The 22,194-nt window shown below is 53.6% G+C and overlaps 1 protein-coding gene across 1 annotated transcript in view; it reads left to right on the top strand.

Moving 5' to 3' along the window:
* Positions 1-18,288, top strand: part of prkd1 (protein kinase D1) — a 57,401-nt gene extending 39,113 nt beyond the window's left edge. Inside the window, exons 15-22 of the mRNA XM_072459909.1 lie at positions 205-277; positions 446-552; positions 4,743-4,904; positions 5,516-5,614; positions 6,538-6,698; positions 10,278-10,384; positions 15,890-15,975; positions 18,017-18,288. Of these exons, the coding sequence (XP_072316010.1) occupies positions 205-277; positions 446-552; positions 4,743-4,904; positions 5,516-5,614; positions 6,538-6,698; positions 10,278-10,384; positions 15,890-15,975; positions 18,017-18,274 (1,053 nt within the window). The 3' untranslated portion in view covers positions 18,275-18,288. The remainder of the gene's footprint in view (positions 1-204; positions 278-445; positions 553-4,742; positions 4,905-5,515; positions 5,615-6,537; positions 6,699-10,277; positions 10,385-15,889; positions 15,976-18,016) is intronic.
* Positions 18,289-22,194: the final 3,906 nt, after the last annotated feature.

Below are 22,194 nucleotides of genomic sequence, written 5' to 3' on the forward strand. Positions count from 1 at the left end.
CTCCTGTAGTGGGCTCTTGGTGGGCTCCTGGTGGGCTCCTGGTGGGCTCTTGGTGGGCTCCTGGTGGGCTCCTGGTGGGCTCCTGTAGTGGGTGCTTAGCAGCCGTGCGGTGCCCGGGTGAAAACAACTGAATCTACAGTGGAGCTCTACTGGACGAATGAGGCATTACACCCACTAAACCCACGATGGTTTTTCCCACATCAGGACATAAACTCCGTGTACCAGATCTTCCCTGACGAGGTCTTGGGCTCTGGACAGTTTGGCATCGTCTACGGAGGTATTTCATCAACAATGACGTGTGTGTGACGGGAGGGCAGCAGGTTTAATCTCGTATTACAAAAAAGACCCTGACGTTGTAAACTCATGGGAGCTGCTTTAAACACATTTCACACACATTCTGAAGGAGCCCACTCTAATGTGAGTCTGGTGTGTTTTACTTTGAAAGGAAAGCACAGGAAGTCTGGTCGGGACGTGGCCATAAAAATCATCGACAAAATGAGATTTCCGACCAAACAAGAGTCACAGCTGCGTAACGAGGTCGCCATTTTACAGGTAACGACAACACACGCTAACGCTAACCTTTGTGTCCTGCAGAGGGCGCGCTAACCTTTGTGTCCTGCAGAGGGCGCGCTAACCTTTGTGTCCTGCAGAGGGCGCGCTAACCTTTGTGTCCTGCAGAGGGCGCGCTAACCTTTGTGTCCTGCAGAGGGCTCTCTAACCCTTTGTGTCCTGCAGAGGGCGCTCTAACCTTTTGTGTCCTGCAGAGGGCGCACTAACCATTGTGTCCTGCAGAGGGCGCGCTAGCCCTTTGTGTCCTGCAGAGGGCGCGCTAACCTTTGTGTCCTGCAGAGGGCGCGCTAACCTTTGTGTCCTGCAGAGGGCGCGCTAACCTTTGTGTCCTGCAGAGGGCGCGCTAACCTTTGTGTCCTGCAGAGGGCGCTCTAACCCTTTGTGTCCTGCAGAGGGCGCGCTAGCCCTTTGTGTCCTGCAGAGGGCGCGCTAACCTCTTTGTCCTGCAGAGGGCGCGCTAACCTTTGTGTCCTGCAGAGGGCGCGCTAACCTTTGTGTCCTGCAGAGGGCGCGCTAACCTTTGTGTCCTGCAGAGGGCGCGCTAACCTTTGTGTCCTGCAGAGGGCGCTCTAACCCTTTGTGTCCTGCAGAGGGCGCGCTAGCCCTTTGTGTCCTGCAGAGGGCGCGCTAACCTCTTTGTCCTGCAGAGGGCGCGCTAACCTTTGTGTCCTGCAGAGGGCGCGCTAACCTTTGTGTCCTGCAGAGGGCGCGCTAACCTTTGTGTCCTGCAGAGGGCGCGCTAACCTTTGTGTCCTGCAGAGGGCGCGCTAACCTTTGTGTCCTGCAGAGGGCTCTCTAACCCTTTGTGTCCTGCAGAGGGCGCTCTAACCTTTTGTGTCCTACAGAGGGCGCGCTAACCATTGTGTCCTGCAGAGGGCGCGCTAGCCCTTTGTGTCCTGCAGAGGGCGCGCTAACCTTTGTGTCCTGCAGAGGGCGCTCTAACCCTTTGTGTCCTGCAGAGGGCGCGTTAACCTTTGTGTCCTGCAGAGGGCGCGCTAACCTTTGTGTCCTGCAGAGGGCGCGCTAGCCCTTTGTGTCCTGCAGAGGGCGCGCTAACCTTTGTGTCCTGCAGAGGGCGCTCTAACCCTTTGTGTCCTGCAGAGGGCGCTCTAACCCTTTGTGTCCTGCAGAGGGCGCGCTAGCCCTTTGTGTCCTGCAGAGGGCGCGCTAACCTCTTTGTCCTGCAGAGGGCGCGCTAACCTTTGTGTCCTGCAGAGGGCGCGCTAACCTTTGTGTCCTGCAGAGGGCGCTCTAACCCTTTGTGTCCTGCATAGGGCGCACTAACCCATCTGCAAAAAGAGAATCATTCTTTTTCCAGATGAAAGTGACACAAACATGTGGAACATGTCTAGAACAATGAAGAACGTCAAGTACGGCAGAAGATTAAGAATCTACGAATAAAATAAAAACACATTCACAGAAGATAAGTAATGGTGCAGAAAGTGAACAATGCAACGTATATTAGAGACAGGTGATATCAAGGTGTTATTAAGGTGTTGATAAGGTGTTATTAGCGTGTTATTAAGGTGTTTCAAAGGTGACGTGTTCTTAAGTCCAACAACAGATGGAAAGAAACTGTTCTTATAGTGAAAGGTTCTGGTCCAGATGGACCGTGGCCTCCTGCCTGAGGGGAGTGGCTCCTGCCTGAGGGGAGTGGCCTCCTGCCTGAGGGGAGTGGCCTCCTGCCTGAGGGGAGTGGCTCCTGCCTGAGGGGAGGGGCCTCCTGCCTGAGGGGAGCGGCCTCCTGCCTGAGGGGAGTGGCCTCCTGCCTGAGGGGAGCGGCCTCCTGCCTGAGGGGAGTGGCCTCCTGCCTGAGGGGAGTGGCCTCCTGCCTGAGGGGAGTGGCTCCTGCCTAAGGGGAGTGGCCTCCTGCCTGAGGGGAGTGGCTCCTGCCTGAGGGGAGTGGCCTCCTAACTGAGGGGCGTGGCTCCTGCCTGAGGGGAGTAGCCTCCTGCCTGAGGGGAGTGGCCTCCTGCCTGAGGGGAGCGGCCTCCTGCCTGAGGGGAGTGGCCTCCTGCCTGAGGGGAGTGGCATCCTGCCTGAGGGGAGTGGCTCAAATAGTACAGGGAGAAGAGCAGAGGAGAAAGTACACAGCCCTGTGGACCTCCTGTGCTGATAGTCCCTGTGTCTGACCCTTGGAGTCGGTGCTCCTCCTGCAGGTGGAGTCGGTCCAGTAGAGGTCCAGTAGGGGGTCCAGCAGGGGATCCAGCAAGGGGTCCATCAGGGGGTCCAGCAGGAGGTCCAGCAGGGGGTCCAGCAGGGGATCCAGCAAGGGGTCCATCAGGGGGTCCAGCAGGAGGTCCAGCAGGGGGTCCAGCAGGGGATCCAGCAAGGGGTCCATCAGGGGGTCCAGCAGGAGGTCCAGCAGGGGGTCCAGCAGGGGGTCCAGCAGGAGGTCCAGCAGGGGGTCCAGCAGGAGGTCTAGCAGGAGGTCCAGCAAGGGGTCCATCAGGGGGTCCAGCAGGAGGTCCAGCAGGGGGTCCAGCAGGGGATCCAGCAGGGGGTCCAGCAGGAGGTCCAGCAAGGGGTCCATCAGGGGGTCCAGCAGGAGGTCCAGCAGGAGGTCCATCAGGGGGTCCAGCAGGAGGTCCATCAGGGGGTCCAGCAGGAGGTCCAGCAGGGCGTCCAGCAGGAGGTCCATCAGGGGGGAGGTGAGGGACTTGAGGTGGGGAAAGACCAGACCCTCAAATGACTTCATGACAGACGTCAGTGCCACAGGTCTGTGGTCATGAAGTCCAGTGATGCGGGGCTTCTTGTGGACAGAGACAGAGACAGAGACAGAGACAGGGAAAATGATGGACGACTTGATGTTTCAGAATAAGCGTCGTCAACCTGGACTGCATGTTCACCTGTGGTCTCCTCTTGTGCTCAGAGCCTGCACCACCCGGGCGTGGCTCACCTGTGGTCTCCTCTTGTGCTCAGAGCCTGCACCACCCGGGCGTGGCTCACCTGTGGTCTCCTCTTGTGCTCAGAGCCTGCACCACCCGGGCGTGGCTCACCTGTGGTCTCCTCTTGTGCTCAGAGCCTGCACCACCCGGGCGTGGCTCACCTGTGGTCTCCTCTTGTGCTCAGAGCCTGCACCACCCGGGCGTGGCTCACCTGTGGTCTCCTCTTGTGCTCAGAGCCTGCACCACCCGGGCGTGGCTCACCTGTGGTCTCCTCTTGTGCTCAGAGCCTGCACCACCCGGGCGTGGCTCACCTGTGGTCTCCTCTTGTGCTCAGAGCCTGCACCACCCGGGCGTGGCTCACCTGTGGTCTCCTCTTGTGCTCAGAGCCTGCACCACCCGGGCGTGGCTCACCTGTGGTCTCCTCTTGTGCTCAGAGCCTGCACCACCCGGGCGTGGCTCACCTGTGGTCTCCTCTTGTGCTCAGAGCCTGCACCACCCGGGCGTGGCTCACCTGTGGTCTCCTCTTGTGCTCAGAGCCTGCACCACCCGGGCGTGGCTCACCTGTGGTCTCCTCTTGTGCTCAGAGCCTGCACCACCCGGGCGTGGCTCACCTGTGGTCTCCTCTTGTGCTCAGAGCCTGCACCACCCGGGCGTGGCTCACCTGTGGTCTCCTCTTGTGCTCAGAGCCTGCACCACCCGGGCGTGGCTCACCTGTGGTCTCCTCTTGTGCTCAGAGCCTGCACCACCCGGGCGTGGCTCACCTGTGGTCTCCTCTTGTGCTCAGAGCCTGCACCACCCGGGCGTGGCTCACCTGTGGTCTCCTCTTGTGCTCAGAGCCTGCACCACCCGGGCGTGGCTCACCTGTGGTCTCCTCTTGTGCTCAGAGCCTGCACCACCCGGGCGTGGCTCACCTGTGGTCTCCTCTTGTGCTCAGAGCCTGCACCACCCGGGCGTGGCTCACCTGTGGTCTCCTCTTGTGCTCAGAGCCTGCACCACCCGGGCGTGGCTCACCTGTGGTCTCCTCTTGTGCTCAGAGCCTGCACCACCCGGGCGTGGCTCACCTGTGGTCTCCTCTTGTGCTCAGAGCCTGCACCACCCGGGCGTGGCTCACCTGTGGTCTCCTCTTGTGCTCAGAGCCTGCACCACCCGGGCGTGGCTCACCTGTGGTCTCCTCTTGTGCTCAGAGCCTGCACCACCCGGGCGTGGCTCACCTGTGGTCTCCTCTTGTGCTCAGAGCCTGCACCACCCGGGCGTGGCTCACCTGTGGTCTCCTCTTGTGCTCAGAGCCTGCACCACCCGGGCGTGGTCAACCTGGACTGCATGTTCGAGACTCCAGACCGAGTGTTCGTGGTGATGGAGAAGCTTCACGGGGACATGTTGGAGATGATCCTGTCCAGCGAGAAAGGACGACTCCCCGAACGCATCACCAAGTTCATGGTCACTCAGGTCTGTCTCCATAGCAACAGAGTTGACAGGGGGCGGGGCTTAGGCAGCAGAACGTCTGACGAAGTTTGAGATGTTCAAGCCCACGAGAACCAGAACTAAACCAGGACTAAACCAGGACTAAACCAGGACTAAACCAGGACTAAACCAGGACTAAACCAGGACTAAACCAGGACTAAACCAGGTCTAAACCAGGACTAAACCAGGACTAAACCAGGACTAAACCAGGACTAAACCAGGTCTTAACCAGGACTAAACCAGGACTAAACCAGGACTAAACCAGGACTAAACCAGGTCTAAACCAGGACTAAACCAGGTCTAAACCAGGAATAAAACCAGGACTAAACCAGGACTAAACCAGGTCTAAACCAGGACTAAACCAGGACTAAACCAGGACTAAACCAGGTCTAAACAAGGTCTAAACCAGGTCTAAACCAGGTCTAAACCAGGACTAAACCAGGACTAAACCAGGACTAAACCAGGACTAAACCAGGTCTTAACCAGGACTAAACCAGGTCTAAACCAGGAATAAAACCAGGACTAAACCAGGACTAAACCAGGTCTAAACCAGGTCTTAACCAGGACTAAGTTTTGCTGGTCCGTGTGTGTTTCAGATCCTTGTGGCTCTGCGACATCTTCACTTTAAAAACATCGTTCACTGTGACCTGAAGCCGGAGAACGTTCTTCTGGCCTCCGCTGACCCGTTCCCTCAGGTCAGGACTACACTTCACAGACAGGGGGTGTGGCCCGTACAGGGGTGTGTGGCCTGTACAGGGGGTGTGGCCCGTACAGGGGTGTGTGGCCCGTACAGGGGTGTGGCCCGTACAGGGGTGTGGCCCATACAGGGGTGTGTGGCCCGTACAGGGGTGTGGCCCATACAGGGGGGGTGTGGCCCGTACAGGGGTGTGTGGCCCGTACAGGGGTGTGGCCCGTACAGGGGTGTGGCCCATACAGGGGGGTGTGGCCCGTACAGGGGGGTGTGGCCTGTACAGGGGTGTGTGGCCCGTACAGGGGTGTGTGGCCCGTACAGGGGTGTGGCCCGTACAGGGGTGTGGCCCGTACAGGGGTGTGGCCCGTACAGGGGGGTGTGGCCCGTACAGGGGTGTGGCCCGTACAGGGGTGTGGCCCGTACAGGGGTGTGGCCCGTACAGGGGGGTGTGGCCCGTACAGGGGGTGTGGCCCGTACAGGGGGGTGTGGCCCGTACAGGGGGGTGTGGCCCGTACAGGGGGGTGTGGCCCGTACAGGGGGTGTGGCCCGTACAGGGGGGTGTGGCCCGTACAGGGGGGTGTGGCCCGTACAGGGGGGTGTGGCCCGTACAGGGGGGTGTGGCCCGTACAGGGGTGTGGCCCGTACAGGGGTGTGGCCCGTACAGGGGTGTGGCCCGTACAGGGGGGTGTGGCCCGTACAGGGGGTGTGGCCCGTACAGGGGGGTGTGGCCCGTACAGGGGGGTGTGGCCCGTACAGGGGGGTGTGGCCCGTACAGGGGGTGTGGCCCGTACAGGGGGGTGTGGCCCGTACAGGGGGGTGTGGCCCGTACAGGGGGGTGTGGCCCGTACAGGGGGTGTGGCCCGTACAGGGGTGTGTGGCCCGTACAGGGGTGTGGCCCGTACAGGGGTAAAACCCGTGTGTTTCCAGGTGAAGCTCTGCGACTTCGGCTTCGCCCGGATCATCGGGGAAAAGTCCTTCAGACGCTCTGTGGTTGGAACTCCGGCTTATTTGGCCCCTGAAGTTCTGAGGAACAAAGGATACAACCGCTCACTGGACATGTGGAGCGTGGGGGTCATCGTCTACGTCAGGTGAGACGGGACAGAGGGACAGAGGGACAGAAGGGACAGAAGGGACAGAAGGGACAGAAGGGAGAGAGGGGACAGAGGGGACAGAAGGGACAGAGGGACAGAAGGGACAGAGGGACAGAGGGACAAAAGGGACAGAGGGACAGAGGGGACAGAAGGGACAGAGGGACAGAAGGGACAGAGGGACAAAAGGGACGGAGGGACAGAAGGGACAGAGGGACAAAAGGGACAGAGGGACAGAGGGGACAGAGGGGACAGAAGGGACAGAGGGACAGAAGGGACAGAGGGACAAAAGGGACAGAGGGACAGAAGGGTCAGAGGGACAAAAGGGACGGAGGGACAGAGGGGGCAGAGGGACAGATGGACAGAGGGGATAGAGGGACAGAAGGGACAGAGGGAGAGAGGGGTCAGAGGGACAGAGGGGACAGAGGGGCAGAAGGGAGAGAGGGGACAGAGGGGACAGAAGGGACAGAGGGACAGAAGGGACAGAGGGACAGAGGGACAAAAGGGACAGAGGGACAGAGGGGACAGAAGGGACAGAGGGACAGAAGGGACAGAGGGACAAAAGGGACGGAGGGACAGAAGGGACAGAGGGACAAAAGGGACAGAGGGACAGAGGGGACAGAGGGGACAGAAGGGACAGAGGGACAGAAGGGACAGAGGGACAAAAGGGACAGAGGGACAGAAGGGTCAGAGGGACAAAAGGGACGGAGGGACAGAGGGGGCAGAGGGACAGATGGACAGAGGGGATAGAGGGACAGAAGGGACAGAGGGAGAGAGGGGTCAGAGGGACAGAGGGGACAGAGGGGCAGAAGGGAGAGAGGGGACAGAGGGGACAGAAGGGACAGAGGGACAGAAGGGACAGAGGGACAAAAGGGACAGAGGGGACAGAAGGGACAGAGGGACAGAAGGGACAGAGGGACAAAAGGGACGGAGGGACAGAAGGGACAGAGGGACAAAAGGGACAGAGGGACAGAGGGGACAGAGGGGACAGAAGGGACAGAGGGACAGAAGGGACAGACGGAGAGAGGGGCCAGAGGGACAGAAGGGTCAGAGGGACAAAAGGGACGGAGGGACAGAGGGGGCAGAGGGACAGATGGACAGAGGGGATAGAGGGACAGAAGGGACAGAGGGAGAGAGGGGTCAGAGGGACAGAGGGGACAGAGGGGCAGAAGGGACAGAGGGACAAAAGGGACAGAGGGACAAAAGGGACAGAGGGGACAGAAGGGACAGAAGGGACAGAAGGGACAGAGGGACAAAAGGGACAGAGGGACAGAGGGGACAGAAGGGACAGAGGGACAGAAGGGACGGATGGACAGAGGGGATAGAGGGACAGAGGGACAGAGGGGACAGAGGGACAGAAGGGACAGAGGGACAAAAGGGACAGAGGGGACAGAAGGGACAGAAGGGACAGAGGGACAGAAGGGACAGAGGGACAAAAGGGACAGAGGGACAGAGGGGACAGAAGGGACAGAGGGACAGAAGGGACGGATGGACAGAGGGGATAGAGGGACAGAAGGGACAGAGGGAGAGAGGGGTCAGAGGGACAGAGGGGACAGAGGGGCAGAAGGGACGGAGGTACAGAGGGGACAGAGGGACAGAAGGGACAGAGGGACAGAAGGGACAGAGGGACAAAAGGGACAGAGGGACAGAGGGGACAGAAGGGACAGAAGGGACAGAGGGGACAGAGGGACAGAAGGGACAGATGGACAGAGGGGATAGAGGGACAGAAGGGACAGAGGGAGAGAGGGGCCAGAGGGGACAGAGGGACAGAAGGGCAGAAGGGACTGGGGGACAGAAGGGACAGAGGGACAGAGGGGACAGAGGGACAAAAGGGACAGAGGGACAGAGGGGACAGAAGGGACAGATGGACAGAGGGGATAGAGGGACAGAAGGGACAGAGGGAGAGAGGGGCCAGAGGGGACAGAGGGACAGAAGGGACAGAAGGGCAGAAGGGACTGGGGGACAGAAGGGACAGAGGGACAGAGGGGACAGAGGGAAAGAGAGACCAAGAGAGGAAAACTGTGTTCTCCGACAACACTAAGTTCTTCTTTTTCCTAACTCTTCACATGTTACATGGACTAAACCAGGTCTAAACCAGGACTAAACCAGGACTAAACCAGGTCTAAACCAGGTCTAAACCAGGACTAAACCAGGTCTAAACCAGGACTAAACCAGGACTAAACCAGGTCTAAACCAGGTCTAAACCAGGACTAAACCAGGTCTAAACCAGGTCTAAACCAGGGCTAAACCAGAACTAAACCAGGTCTAAACCAGGACTAAACCAGGTCTAAACCAGGTCTAAACCAGGACTAAACCAGGTCTAAACCAGGACTAAACCAGGACTAAACCAGGTCTAAACCAGGACTAAACCAGGACTTAACTAGGTCCAAACCAGGTCTAAACCAGGTCTAAACCAGGACTAAACCAGGGCTAAACCAGGACTAAACCAGGACTAAACCAGGGCTAAACCAGGACTAAACCAGGACTAAACTAGGTCCAAACCAGGACTAAACCAGGTCTAAACCAGGTCTAAACCAGGACTAAACCAGGTCTAAACCAGGACTAAACCAGGACTAAACCAGGTCTAAACCAGGTCTAAACCAGGACCAAACCAGGTCTAAACCAGGTCTAAACCAGGACTAAACCAGTTCTAAACCAGGTCTAAACCAGGACTAAACCAGGTCTAAACCAGGACTAAACCAGGTCTAAACCAGGTCTAAACCAGGACCAAACCAGGTCTAAACCAGGTCTAAACCAGGACTAAACCAGGTCTAAACCAGGTCTAAACCAGGGCTAAACCAGGACTAAACCAGGTCTAAACCAGGACTAAACCAGGTCTAAACCAGGTCTAAACCAGGACTAAACCAGGGCTAAACCAGGACTAAACCAGGACTAAACCAGGTCTAAACCAGGACTAAACCAGGACTTAACTAGGTCCAAACCAGGTCTAAACCAGGTCTAAACCAGGACTAAACCAGGGCTAAACCAGGACTAAACCAGGACTAAACCAGGGCTAAACCAGGACTAAACCAGGACTAAACTAGGTCCAAACCAGGACTAAACCAGGTCTAAACCAGGTCTAAACCAGGACTAAACCAGGTCTAAACCAGGACTAAACCAGGACTAAACCAGGTCTAAACCAGGTCTAAACCAGGACCAAACCAGGTCTAAACCAGGTCTAAACCAGGACTAAACCAGTTCTAAACCAGGTCTAAACCAGGACTAAACCAGGTCTAAACCAGGACTAAACCAGGTCTAAACCAGGTCTAAACCAGGACCAAACCAGGTCTAAACCAGGTCTAAACCAGGACTAAACCAGTTCTAAACCAGGACTAAACCAGGGCTAAACCAGGACTAAACCAGGTCTAAAGCAGGTCTAAACCAGGACTAAACCAGGACTAAACCAGGACTGAACCAGGACTGAACCAGGACTAAACCAGGACTAAATCAGGACAAAACCAGTATTAAATCAGGTCCAAACCAGGACTAAACCAGGACTAAATCAGGACAAAACCAGTATTAAATCAGGTCCAAACCAGGACTACGTCTGAGGTTTAAACTTTCCTTGTGTTGTTTCAGTCTGAGTGGAACTTTCCCTTTCAACGAAGACGAGGACATCAACGATCAGATCCAGAATGCCGCCTTCATGTATCCACCACATCCCTGGAAGAAGGTCTCACAAGAAGGTACTTCAGGACCAGGACCAGGACCAGGACCAGGACCAGGACCAGGACCAGGACCAGGACCAGGACCAGGACCAGGACCAGGACCAGGACCAGGACCAGGGTCTTTGTTTGTGTTTTTGTTGAAGACTTGTTAAGATTGACAGCACCGTTTTGACCCATGTTCTTTGAGACGGCGTGTGAGCAGGAGGAATGGTGTTCCCCTCTCCCCAGACGCTTCCCCTGCTCTCTCTCTCTCTTTCTCTTCAGACTTCTCTCTCGATCGTAGCTCTTGGCCGCCCTTTTCACGGTGCACACTTCCTGTTAGCTCAACATCACCCAAACATCACCCAAACATCACCCAAACATCATCCAAACATCACCCAAACATCACCCAAACATCACCCAAACATCATTCAAACATCACCCAAACATCATCCAAACATCACCCAAACATCACCCTTACATCACCCAAACATCATCCAAACATCATCCAAACATCACCCAAACATCACCCAAACATCACCCAAACATCACCCAAACATCATCCAAACATCACCCAAACATCACCCAAACATCACCCAAACATCATCCAAACATCACCCAGACATCACCCAAACATCACCCAAACATCACCCAAACATCACCCAAAAATCACCTAAACATCACTCAAACATCACCCAAACATCACCCAAACATCACCCAAACATCACTCAAACATCACCCAAACATCATCCAAACATCACCCAAACATCATCCAAACATCACCCAAACATCACCCAAACATCACCCAAACATCATCCAAACATCACCCAAACATCATCCAAACATCACCCAAACATCATCCAAACATCACCCAAACATCACCCAAACATCACCCAAACATCATCCAAACATCACCCAAACATCATCCAAACATCATCCAAACATCACCCCAACATTATCATCCAGACATCACCCAAACATCACCCAAATGTCACCCAAACATCACCCAAACATCATCCAAACATCACCCAAACATCATCCAAACATCACCCAAACATCACCCAAATATCACCCAAACATCACCCAAACATAACCCAAACATCACCTAAACATCACCCAAACATCACCCAAACATCACCCAAACATCATCCAAACATCATCCAAACATCACCCAAACATCACCCAAACATCACCCAAACATCACCCAAACATCATCCAAACATCACCCAAACATCACCCAAACATCACCCAAACATCACCCAAACATCACCCAAACATCATCCAAACATCACCCAGACATCACCCAAACATCACCCAAACATCACCCAAACATCACCCAAAAATCACCTAAACATCACTCAAACATCACCCAAACATCACCCAAACATCACCCAAACATCACTCAAACATCACCCAAACATCATCCAAACATCACCCAAACATCATCCAAACATCACCCAAACATCACCCAAACATCACCCAAACATCATCCAAACATCACCCAAACATCATCCAAACATCACCCAAACATCATCCAAACATCACCCAAACATCACCCAAACATCACCCAAACATCATCCAAACATCACCCAAACATCATCCAAACATCATCCAAACATCACCCAAACATTATCATCCAGACATCACCCAAACATCACCCAAATGTCACCCAAACATCACCCAAACATCATCCAAACATCACCCAAACATCATCCAAACATCACCCAAACATCACCCAAATATCACCCAAACATCACCCAAACATAACCCAAACATCACCTAAACATCACCCAAACATCACCCAAACATCACCCAAACATCATCCAAACATCACCCAAACATCACCCAAACATCACCCTAACATCACTCAAACATCACCCAAACATCACCCAAACATCACCTAAAGATCACCCAAACATCACCCAAACATCATCCAAACATCACCCAAACATCACCCAAATATCACCCAAACATCACCCAAACATCACCCAAACATCACCCAAACATCATCCAAACATCACCCAAACATCACCCAAACATCACCCAAACATCACTCTGGACTGTTGAAGCCTGACCCCTGGACTGTTGAAGCCTCTGACCCCTGGACTGTTGAAGCCTCTGACCCCTGGACTGTTGAAGCCTCTGACCCCTGGACTGGACTGTTGAAGTCTGACCCCTGGACTGTTGAAGCCTCTGACCCCTGGACTGTTGAAGCCTCTGACCCCTGGACTGTTGAAGCCTCTGACCCCTGGACTGTTGAAGTCTGACCCCTGGACTGTTGAAGCCTCTGACCCCTGGACTGTTGAAGTCTGACCCCTGGACTGTTGAAGTCTGACCCCTGGACTGTTGAAGCCTGACCCCTGGACTGTTGAAGCCTCTGACCCCTGGACTGTTGAAGTCTGACCCCTGGACTGTTGAAGCCTCTGACCCCTGGACTGTTGAAGCCTCTGACCCCTGGACTGTTGAAGCCTCTGACCCCTGGACTGTTGAAGTCTGACCCCTGGACTGTTGAAGCCTCTGACCCCTGGACTGTTGAAGTCTGACCCCTGGACTGTTGAAGCCTGACCCCTGGACTGTTGAAGCCTCTGACCCCTGGACTGTTGAAGCCTCTGACCCCTGGACTGTTGAAGCCTGACCCCTGGACTGTTGAAGCCTCTGACCCCTGGACTGTTGAAGTCTGACCCCTGGACTGTTGAAGCCTCTGACCCCTGGACTGGACTGTTGAAGTCTGACCCCTGGACTGTTGAAGCCTCTGACCCCTGGACTGTTGAAGCCTCTGACCCCTGGACTGTTGAAGCCTCTGACCCCTGGACTGTTGAAGTCTGACCCCTGGACTGTTGAAGCCTCTGACCCCTGGACTGTTGAAGTCTGACCCCTGGACTGTTGAAGCCTCTGACCCCTGGACTGTTGAAGCCTCTGACCCCTGGACTGTTGAAGTCTGACCCCTGGACTGTTGAAGCCTCTGACCCCTGGACTGTTGAAGTCTGACCCCTGGACTGTTGAAGTCTGACCCCTGGACTGTTGAAGCCTCTGACCCCTGGACTGTTGAAGTCTGACCCCTGGACTGTTGAAGCCTCTGACCCCTGGACTGTTGAAGTCTGACCCCTGGACTTTTGAAGCCTGACCCCTGGACTGTTGAAGCCTCTGACCCCTGGACTGTTGAAGCCTCTGACCCCTGGACTGTTGAAGTCTGACCCCTGGACTGTTGAAGTCTGACCCCTGGACTGTTGAAGTCTGACCCCTGGTGGTCACTCCGAGTCAAAAAATGGCAAAATTTTGATCTTTTTTTTTTGCCTTCAAAGTTAAAAAAATAAGAATTGACCGTCCGACCCACTTGAAACATGTCGCTCGGGTCACAGCCTCATTCCAGTGTGTTTGTGTGAGGGGCGTGGCTAAAGCTAGTGTGTGTGAGGGGCGTGGCTAAAGCTAGTGTGTGTGAGGGGCGTGGCTAAAGCTAGTGTGTGTGAGGGGCGTGGCTAAAGCTAGTGCATGTGAGGGGCGTGGCTAAAGCTAGTGCGTGTGAGGGGCGTGGCTAAAGCTAGTGCATGTGAGGGGCGTGGCTAAAGCTAGTGCATGTGAGGGGCGTGGCTAAAGCTAGTGCGTGTGAGGGGCGTGGCTAAAGCTAGTGCATGTGAGGGGCGTGGCTAACGCTAGTGCTTGTGAGGGGCGTGGCTAAAGCTAGTGCATGTGAGGGGCGTGGCTAAAGCTAGTGCATGTGAGGGGCGTGGCTAAAGCCTCTACATCGCGTTTGAACCTCTCTTTATGTCATGCTAATGCTAATGCTAATGCTAACGTCAGACACATTATGACCTGGAAATATCAGATTGTGGCTCTTGACAAAATGCCATAAACAGGAAACAACTGTTGGCAACGCGCTACGCTAGCTCTGTGTCGCTAAGGCTCCACATAGTCGTTAGCATCTGTGGAAACACGGAGCTTTAGCACCAGATCAAGTCAGAGTTGTGTTTTCATCCCAATTTTGCCTTGAGTCTGCGTTCTCTCTCGTCCAATCATCTGGCTGTGCTGTGGAGCTCCTCCCCCTGAGTTAAAGTCCACCTTTGGAGCCAGAACCTCTCACTTTGGACCCACGACGCGGACCAGACACTCAGCACTTTCAGACTGAAGTGACCCACTCCTGAGTGAACCAATGGAAACGTCCTGAGCGTTCGGAGCGTGAGCCTCCGCGCCTCCTCCCCTCCTCTTTCTCCCCTCTCCTTCCCTCTCCCCAGACGCCTCCTCCCCTCACGGCGCAGTCATGTGGATAACACGGGGGCCTCTCTCTAAAGCACAGACGCACTGACCCTTCGCTAATGCTACACTCATGTTAGCTTTGCTCATTAACCTCTGGTGGCCTCGCACTGCAGGGGGCGCTGTGCTGGGGAGGGAGGGGCGGCGACCAATCAGAGAGCAATGCGGAGAGAGGGGGAGGGGCTACGAAGAGAGACAGCGTTAAACCACAAGTACAACATGTCAGAGAAATGAATCTGGAAAAGGAAACGTCACAAACAGAATCCTTTGCCTCGCGACCAATCATCATAAAGACATTCATATAAATACACTCTCTCTCCCTTTGAAGCTGATTTTATATTTGATATGTTTTTGGTTTGTTTTCTCTCTCAACTCGTGTCTTTATCTAAAGTAGTTTTTCTTCTTCCATTGAATCCACTTCATAGATTTCTCTGGGACATGCTCCTCCCACAGAGACATGCTCCTCCCACAGAGACATGCTCCTCCCACAGAGACATGCTCCTTCCACAGAGACATGCTCCTCCCACAGTGACATGCTCCTCCCACAGAGACATGCTCCTCCCACAGAGACATGCTCCTCCCACAGTGACATGCTCCTCCCACAGAGACATGCTCCTCCCACAGTGACATGCTCCTCCCACAGAGACATGCTCCTCCCACAGAGACATGCTCCTCCCACAGAGACCTGCTCCTCCCACAGAGACATGCTTCTCCCACAGAGACAGGCTCCTCCCACAGAGACACGCTCCTCCCACAGAGACATGCTCCTCCCACAGAGACATGCTCCTCCCACAGAGACCTGCTCCTCCCACAGAGACATGCTTCTCCCACAGAGACAGGCTCCTCCCACAGAGACACGCTCCTCCCACAGAGACATGCTCCTCCCACAGAGACACGCTCCTCCCACAGAGACATGCTCCTCCCACAGAGACACGCTCCTCCCACAGAGACATGCTCCTCCCACAGAGACATGCTCCTCCCACAGTGACAGGCTCCTCCCACAGAGACATGCTCCTCCCACAGTGACAGGCTCCTCCCACAGAGACATGCTCCTCCCACAGAGACATGCTCCTCCCACAGTGACAGGCTCCTCCCACAGAGACATGCTCCTCCCACAGAGACATGCTCCTCCCACAGAGACATGCTCCTCCCACAGAGACACGCTCCTCCCACAGAGACATGCTCCTCCCACAGAGACATGCTCCTCCCACAGAGACATGCTCCTCCCACAGAGACATGCTCCTCCCACATGAGTCGGTTGTCGTGTGATAACGTTTGTCTGTTTTTGTGCGACAGCGATCGACCTGATCTCAAACCTGCTGCAGGTGAAGATGAGGAAGAGATACAGCGTGGACAAGACCCTCAGCCACCCCTGGCTCCAGGTACTCTCCTCTAACGGGTACTCTCCTCCAACGGGTACTCTCCTCCAACGGGTACTCTCCTCTAACGGGTACTCTCCTCCAACGGGTACTCTCCTCTAACGGGTACTCCCCTCACACAAGTACTCTGCTCAAACTGGTACTCTCAACTCTGTTACCATGGATTAAACCACTACACTATCCAGACTCACTTTTGGTCTTCTTCACCTTTTGGTCTTCTTCCCTTTTGGTCTTCTTCCCCTTTGGTCTTCTTCACCTTTGGTCTTCTTCACCTTTAGTTTTCTTCACCTTTAGTCTTCTTCACCTTTAGTCTTCTTCACCTTTGGTCTTCTTCACCTTTAGTTTTCTTCACCTTTAGTCTTCTTCACCTTTAGTCTTCTTCACCTTTAGTCTTCTTCACCTTTGGTCTTCTTCACCTTTGGTCTTCTTCACCTTTAGTCTTCTTCACCTTTAGTTTTCTTCACCTTTAGTCTTCTTCACCTTTGGTCTTCTTCACCTTTAGTCTTCTTCACCTTTAGTTTTCTTCACCTTTAGTCTTCTTCACCTTTAGTCTTCTTCCCCTTTGGTCTTCTTCATCTTTGGTCTTCTTCACCTTTAGTCTTCTTCCCCTTTGGTCTTCTTCACCTTTGGTCTTCTTCACCTTTGGTCTTCTTCACTTTCATTCTTCTTCACCTTTAGTCTTCTTCACCTTTGGTCTTCTTCACCTTTGGTCTTCTTCACCTTTGGTCTTCTTCACCTTTTGTCTTCTTCAACCTTTGGTCTTCTTCACCTTTAGTCTTCTTCACCTTTGGTCTTCTTCACCTTTGGTCTTCTTCACTTTTAGTCTTCTTCACCTTTGGTCTTCTTCACCTTTAGTCTTCGTCACCTTTATTCTTCTTCACCTTTAGTCTTCTTCACCTTTAGTCTTCTTCACCTTTAGTCTTCTTCATCTTTGGTCTTCTTCACCTTTAGTCTTCTTCACATTTGGTCTTCTTCAATCTTTGGTCTTCTTCACCTTTAGTCTTCTTCACCTTTGGTCTTCTTCACATGTGGTCTTCTTCACCTTTAGTTTTCTTCCCCTTTGGTCTTCTTCACCTTTGGTCTTCTTTACCTTTGGTCTTCTTCACTTTTATTCTTCCTCACCTTTGGTCTTCTTCAACCTTTGGTCTTCTTCACCTTTAGTCTTCTTCACCTTTAGTCTTCTTCACATTTGGTCTTCTTCAACCTTTGGTCTTCTTCACCTTTAGTCTTCTTCACCTTTGGTCTTCTTCACATGTGGTCTTCTTCACCTTTAGTTTTCTTCCCCTTTGGTCTTCTTCACCTTTGGTCTTCTTTACCTTTGGTCTTCTTCACTTTTATTCTTCCTCACCTTTGGTCTTCTTCACCTTTGGTCTTCTTGACCTTTAGTCTTCTTCACCTTTGGTCTTCTTCACCTTTAGTCTTCGTCACCTTTATTCTTCTTCACCTTTAGTCTTCTTCACCTTTAGTCTTCTTCACATTTGGTCTTCTTCAACCTTTGGTCTTCTTCACCTTTAGTCTTCTTCACCTTTAGTCTTCTTCACATTTGGTCTTCTTCAACCTTTGGTCTTCTTCACCTTTAGTCTTCTTCACCTTTAGTCTTCTTCACATTTGGTCTTCTTCAACCTTTAGTCTTCTTCACCTTTAGTCTTCTTCACATCTGGTCTTCTTCACCTTTAGTCTTCTTCACATCTGGTCTTCTTCACCTTTAGTCTTCTTCACATTTAGTCTTCTTCACCTTTAGTCTTCTTCACCTTTAGTCTTCTTCACATCTGGTCTTCTTCACCTTTAGTCTTCTTCACATCTGGTCTTCTTCACCTTTAGTCTTCTTCACATCTGGTCTTCTTCACCTTTAGTCTTCTTCACATCTGGTCTTCTTCACCTTTAGTCTTCTTCACCTTTAGTCTTCTTCACCTTTAGTCTTCTTCACATCTGGTCTTCTTCACCTTTAGTCTTCTTCACATCTGGTCTTCTTCACCTTTAGTCTTCTTCACATCTGGTCTTCTTCACCTTTAGTCTTCTTCACATTTGCTCTTGTGTTCCTCAGGATTACCAGATGTGGCTGGACCTTCGGGGGCTGGAGATGAGGATGAACGAGCGCTACATCACCCACGAGAGCGACGACATGCGCTGGCTGCACCACGCGCAGCTCAACGGTCTCCACGGCGACGGGCGGGTGATGGGGGGCGGTCTCCACGGCGACGGGCGGGTGATCGGGGGGAGTCTCCACGGCGACATCCCGGAGCGGTACGCCGAGGCGGAGGAGGAGCTGGAGACTCTGAGCGAGAAAGTCAGCGAACTGTGATGCTAACGCTAACGCTTACGATCATCGTGAAAGAGTTTGTTTGTTTTTTTATTTGAAAGTAGCATTTAGAGTTTTAATTCTACGTAAATGACTCAAGGTACAAGCGCCGAGACTCTCTGTGGGCGGGACAACAAGCGCCAAGACTCTCTGTGGGAGGGACAACAAGCGCCGAGACTCTCTGTGGGCGGGACAACAAGCGCCGAGACTCTCTGTGGGCGGGACAACAAGCGCCGAGACTCTCTGTGGGCGGGACAACAAGCGCCGAGACTCTCTGTGGGAGGGACAACAAGCGCCGAGACTCTCTGTGGGCGGGACAACAAGCGCCGAGACTCTCTGTGGGAGGGACAACAAGCGCCGAGACTCTCTGTGGGAGGGACAACAAGCGCCGAGACTCTCTGTGGGCGGGACAACAAGCGCCGAGACTCTCTGTGGGCGGGACAACAAGCGCCGAGACTCTCTGTGGGAGGGACAACAAGCGCCGAGACTCTCTGTGGGCGGGACAACAAGCGCCGAGACTCTCTGTGGGAGGGACAACAAGCGCCGAGACTCTCTGTGGGCGGGACAACAAGCGCCGAGACTCTCTGTGGGCGGGACAACAAGCGCCGAGACTCTCTGTGGGCGGGACAACAAGCGCCGAGACTCTCTGTGGGAGGGACAACAAGCGCCGAGACTCTCTGTGGGCGGGACAACAAGCGTCGAGACTCTCTGTGGGCGGGACAACAAGCGTCGAGACTCTCTGTGGGCGGGACAACAAGTGTCGAGACTCTCTGTGGGCGGGACAACAAGTGTCGAGACTCTCTGTGGGAGGGACAACAAGCGCCGAGACTCTCTGTGGGCGGGACAACAAGCGCCGAGACTCTCTGTGGGCGGGACAACAAGCGTCGAGACTCTCTGTGGGCGGGACAACAAGCGTCGAGACTCTCTGTGGGCGGGACAACAAGTGTCGAGACTCTCTGTGGGCGGGACAACAAGTGTCGAGACTCTCTGTGGGCGGGACAACAAGCGTCGAGACTCTCTGTGGGCGGGACAACAAGCGCCGAGACTCTCTGTGGGCGGGACAACAAGCGTCGAGACTCTCTGTGGGCGGGACAACAAGTGTCGAGACTCTCTGTAGGCGGGACAACAAGTGTCGAGACTCTCTGTGGGCGGGACAAAAGGGCCCTCTGCTCTTGCCTGTAGGGGGCGCTGGACAGAGGGTGAACTGCGCCCTCTGCTGGGAGATGTTGGGTCATGTCGAGTTCCACAGAGAGTCTCAGGTTCTTCTTCAGACAATCAAACTTTTAACTTCTCAGTTTGGTCCTTTCTGCTCTGAGCCATTAGCCTCATTAGCCTCATTAGCCTCATTAGCCTCATTAGCCTCATTAGCATTACAAGCTTCCTTAGCCTCATAAGCTACACGATTGTCTCAGGAAAGGCCTGGTCTTTCTCTGAATCGATGGGTGAAAACGAGGGGCACCAGCCTGACCGGGCAGTTTAGACGAGGGTCAGATTATTAAGACACTTTTCAAACTGTGGAACTATCTGTGATTTACAGTCTCAAGGGCCAATCACATGCTGAGTGTATGTGTGGAGGGCCAATCACATGATGAGTGTATGTGTGGAGGGCCAATCACATGATGAGTGTATGTGTGGAGGGCCAATCACATGCTGAGTGTATGTGTGGAGGGCCAATCACATGATGAGTGTATGTGTGGAGGGCCAATCACATGCTGAGTGTATGTGTGGAGGGCCAATCACATGATGAGTGTATGTGTGGAGGGCCAATCACATGCTGAGTGTATGTGTGGAGGGCCAATCACATGCTGAGTGTATGTGTGGAGGGCCAATCACATGCTGAGTGTATGTGTGGAGGGCCAATCACATGATGAGTGTATGTGTGGAGGGCCAATCACATGCTGAGTGTATGTGTGGAGGGCCAATCACATGATGAGTGTATGTGTGGAGGGCCAATCACATGCTGAGTGTATGTGTGGAGGGCCAATCACATGATGAGTGTATGTGTGGAGGGCCAATCACATGCTGAGTGTATGTGTGGAGGGCCAATCACATGCTGAGTGTATGTGTGGAGGGCCAATCACATGCTGAGTGTATGTGTGGAGGGCCAATCACATGATGAGTGTATGTGTGGAGGGCCAATCACATGCTGAGTGTATGTGTGGAGGGCCAATCACATGATGAGTGTATGTGTGGAGGGCCAATCACATGCTGAGTGTATGTGTGGAGGGCCAATCACATGATGAGTGTATGTGTGGAGGGCCAATCACATGCTGAGTGTATGTGTGGAGGGCCAATCACATGATGAGTGTATGTGTGGAGGGCCAATCACATGCTGAGTGTATGTGTGGAGGGCCAATCACATGATGAGTGTATGTGTGGAGGGCCAATCACATGATGAGTGTATGTGTGGAGGGCCAATCACATGCTGAGTGTATGTGTGGAGGGCCAATCACATGATGAGTGTATGTGTGGAGGGCCAATCACATGATGAGTGTATGTGTGGAGGGCCAATCACATGCTGAGTGTATGTGTGGAGGGCCAATCACATGCTGAGTGTATGTGTGGAGGGCCAATCACATGATGAGTGTATGTGTGGAGGGCCAATCACATGCTGAGTGTATGTGTGGAGGGCCAATCACATGCTGAGTGTATGTGTGGAGGGCCAATCACATGCTGAGTGTATGTGTGGAGGGCCAATCACATGATGAGTGTATGTGTGGAGGGCCAATCACATGATGAGTGTATGTGTGGAGGGCCAATCACATGCTGAGTGTATGTGTGGAGGGCCAATCACATGCTGAGTGTATGTGTGGAGGGCCAATCACATGCTGAGTGTATGTGTGGAGGGCCAATCACATGATGAGTGTATGTGTGGAGGGCCAATCACATGCTGAGTGTATGTGTGGAGGGCCAATCACATGCTGAGTGTATGTGTGGAGGGCCAATCACATGATGAGTGTATGTGTGGAGGGCCAATCACATGCTGAGTGTATGTGTGGAGGGCCAATCACATGCTGAGTGTATGTGTGGAGGGCCAATCACATGATGAGTGTATGTGTGGAGGGCCAATCACATGCTGAGTGTATGTGTGGAGGGCCAATCACATGCTGAGTGTATGTGTGGAGGGCCAATCACATGCTGAGTGTATGTGTGGAGGGCCAATCACATGATGAGTGTATGTGTGGAGGGCCAATCACATGCTGAGTGTATGTGTGGAGGGCCAATCACATGATGAGTGTATGTGTGGAGGGCCAATCACATGCTGAGTGTATGTGTGGAGGGCCAATCACATGCTGAGTGTATGTGTGGAGGGCCAATCACATGCTGAGTGTATGTGTGGAGGGCCAATCACATGATGAGTGTATGTGTGGAGGGCCAATCACATGCTGAGTGTATGTGTGGAGGGCCAATCACATGCTGAGTGTATGTGTGGAGGGCCAATCACATGATGAGTGTATGTGTGGAGGGCCAATCACATGCTGAGTGTATGTGTGGAGGGCCAATCACATGCTGAGTGTATGTGTGGAGGGCCAATCACATGCTGAGTGTATGTGTGGAGGGCCAATCACATGATGAGTGTATGTGTGGAGGGCCAATCACATGCTGAGTGTATGTGTGGAGGGCCAATCACATGATGAGTGTATGTGTGGAGGGCCAATCACATGATGAGTGTATGTGTGGAGGGCCAATCACATGCTGAGTGTATGTGTGGAGGGCCAATCACATGATGAGTGTATGTGTGGAGGGCCAATCACATGATGAGTGTATGTGTGGAGGGCCAATCACATGATGAGTGTATGTGTGGAGGGCCAATGAGGAAACACCTTTGACCAGAACTTTAGAAGGTTCTGGTCAAAGGTGGAAGAACATTTACTTTTGAAAGTAATAGTATTTTTCGGAGTAATATTTGGACATACTTTTAC

Source organism: Eucyclogobius newberryi, unplaced genomic scaffold, assembly GCF_026437365.1.
Source record: "Eucyclogobius newberryi isolate DKJ021-1_F unplaced genomic scaffold, fEucNew1.0.hap1 SCAF_297, whole genome shotgun sequence".
NCBI classification, from domain to species: Eukaryota; Metazoa; Chordata; class Actinopteri; order Gobiiformes; family Gobiidae; genus Eucyclogobius; species Eucyclogobius newberryi.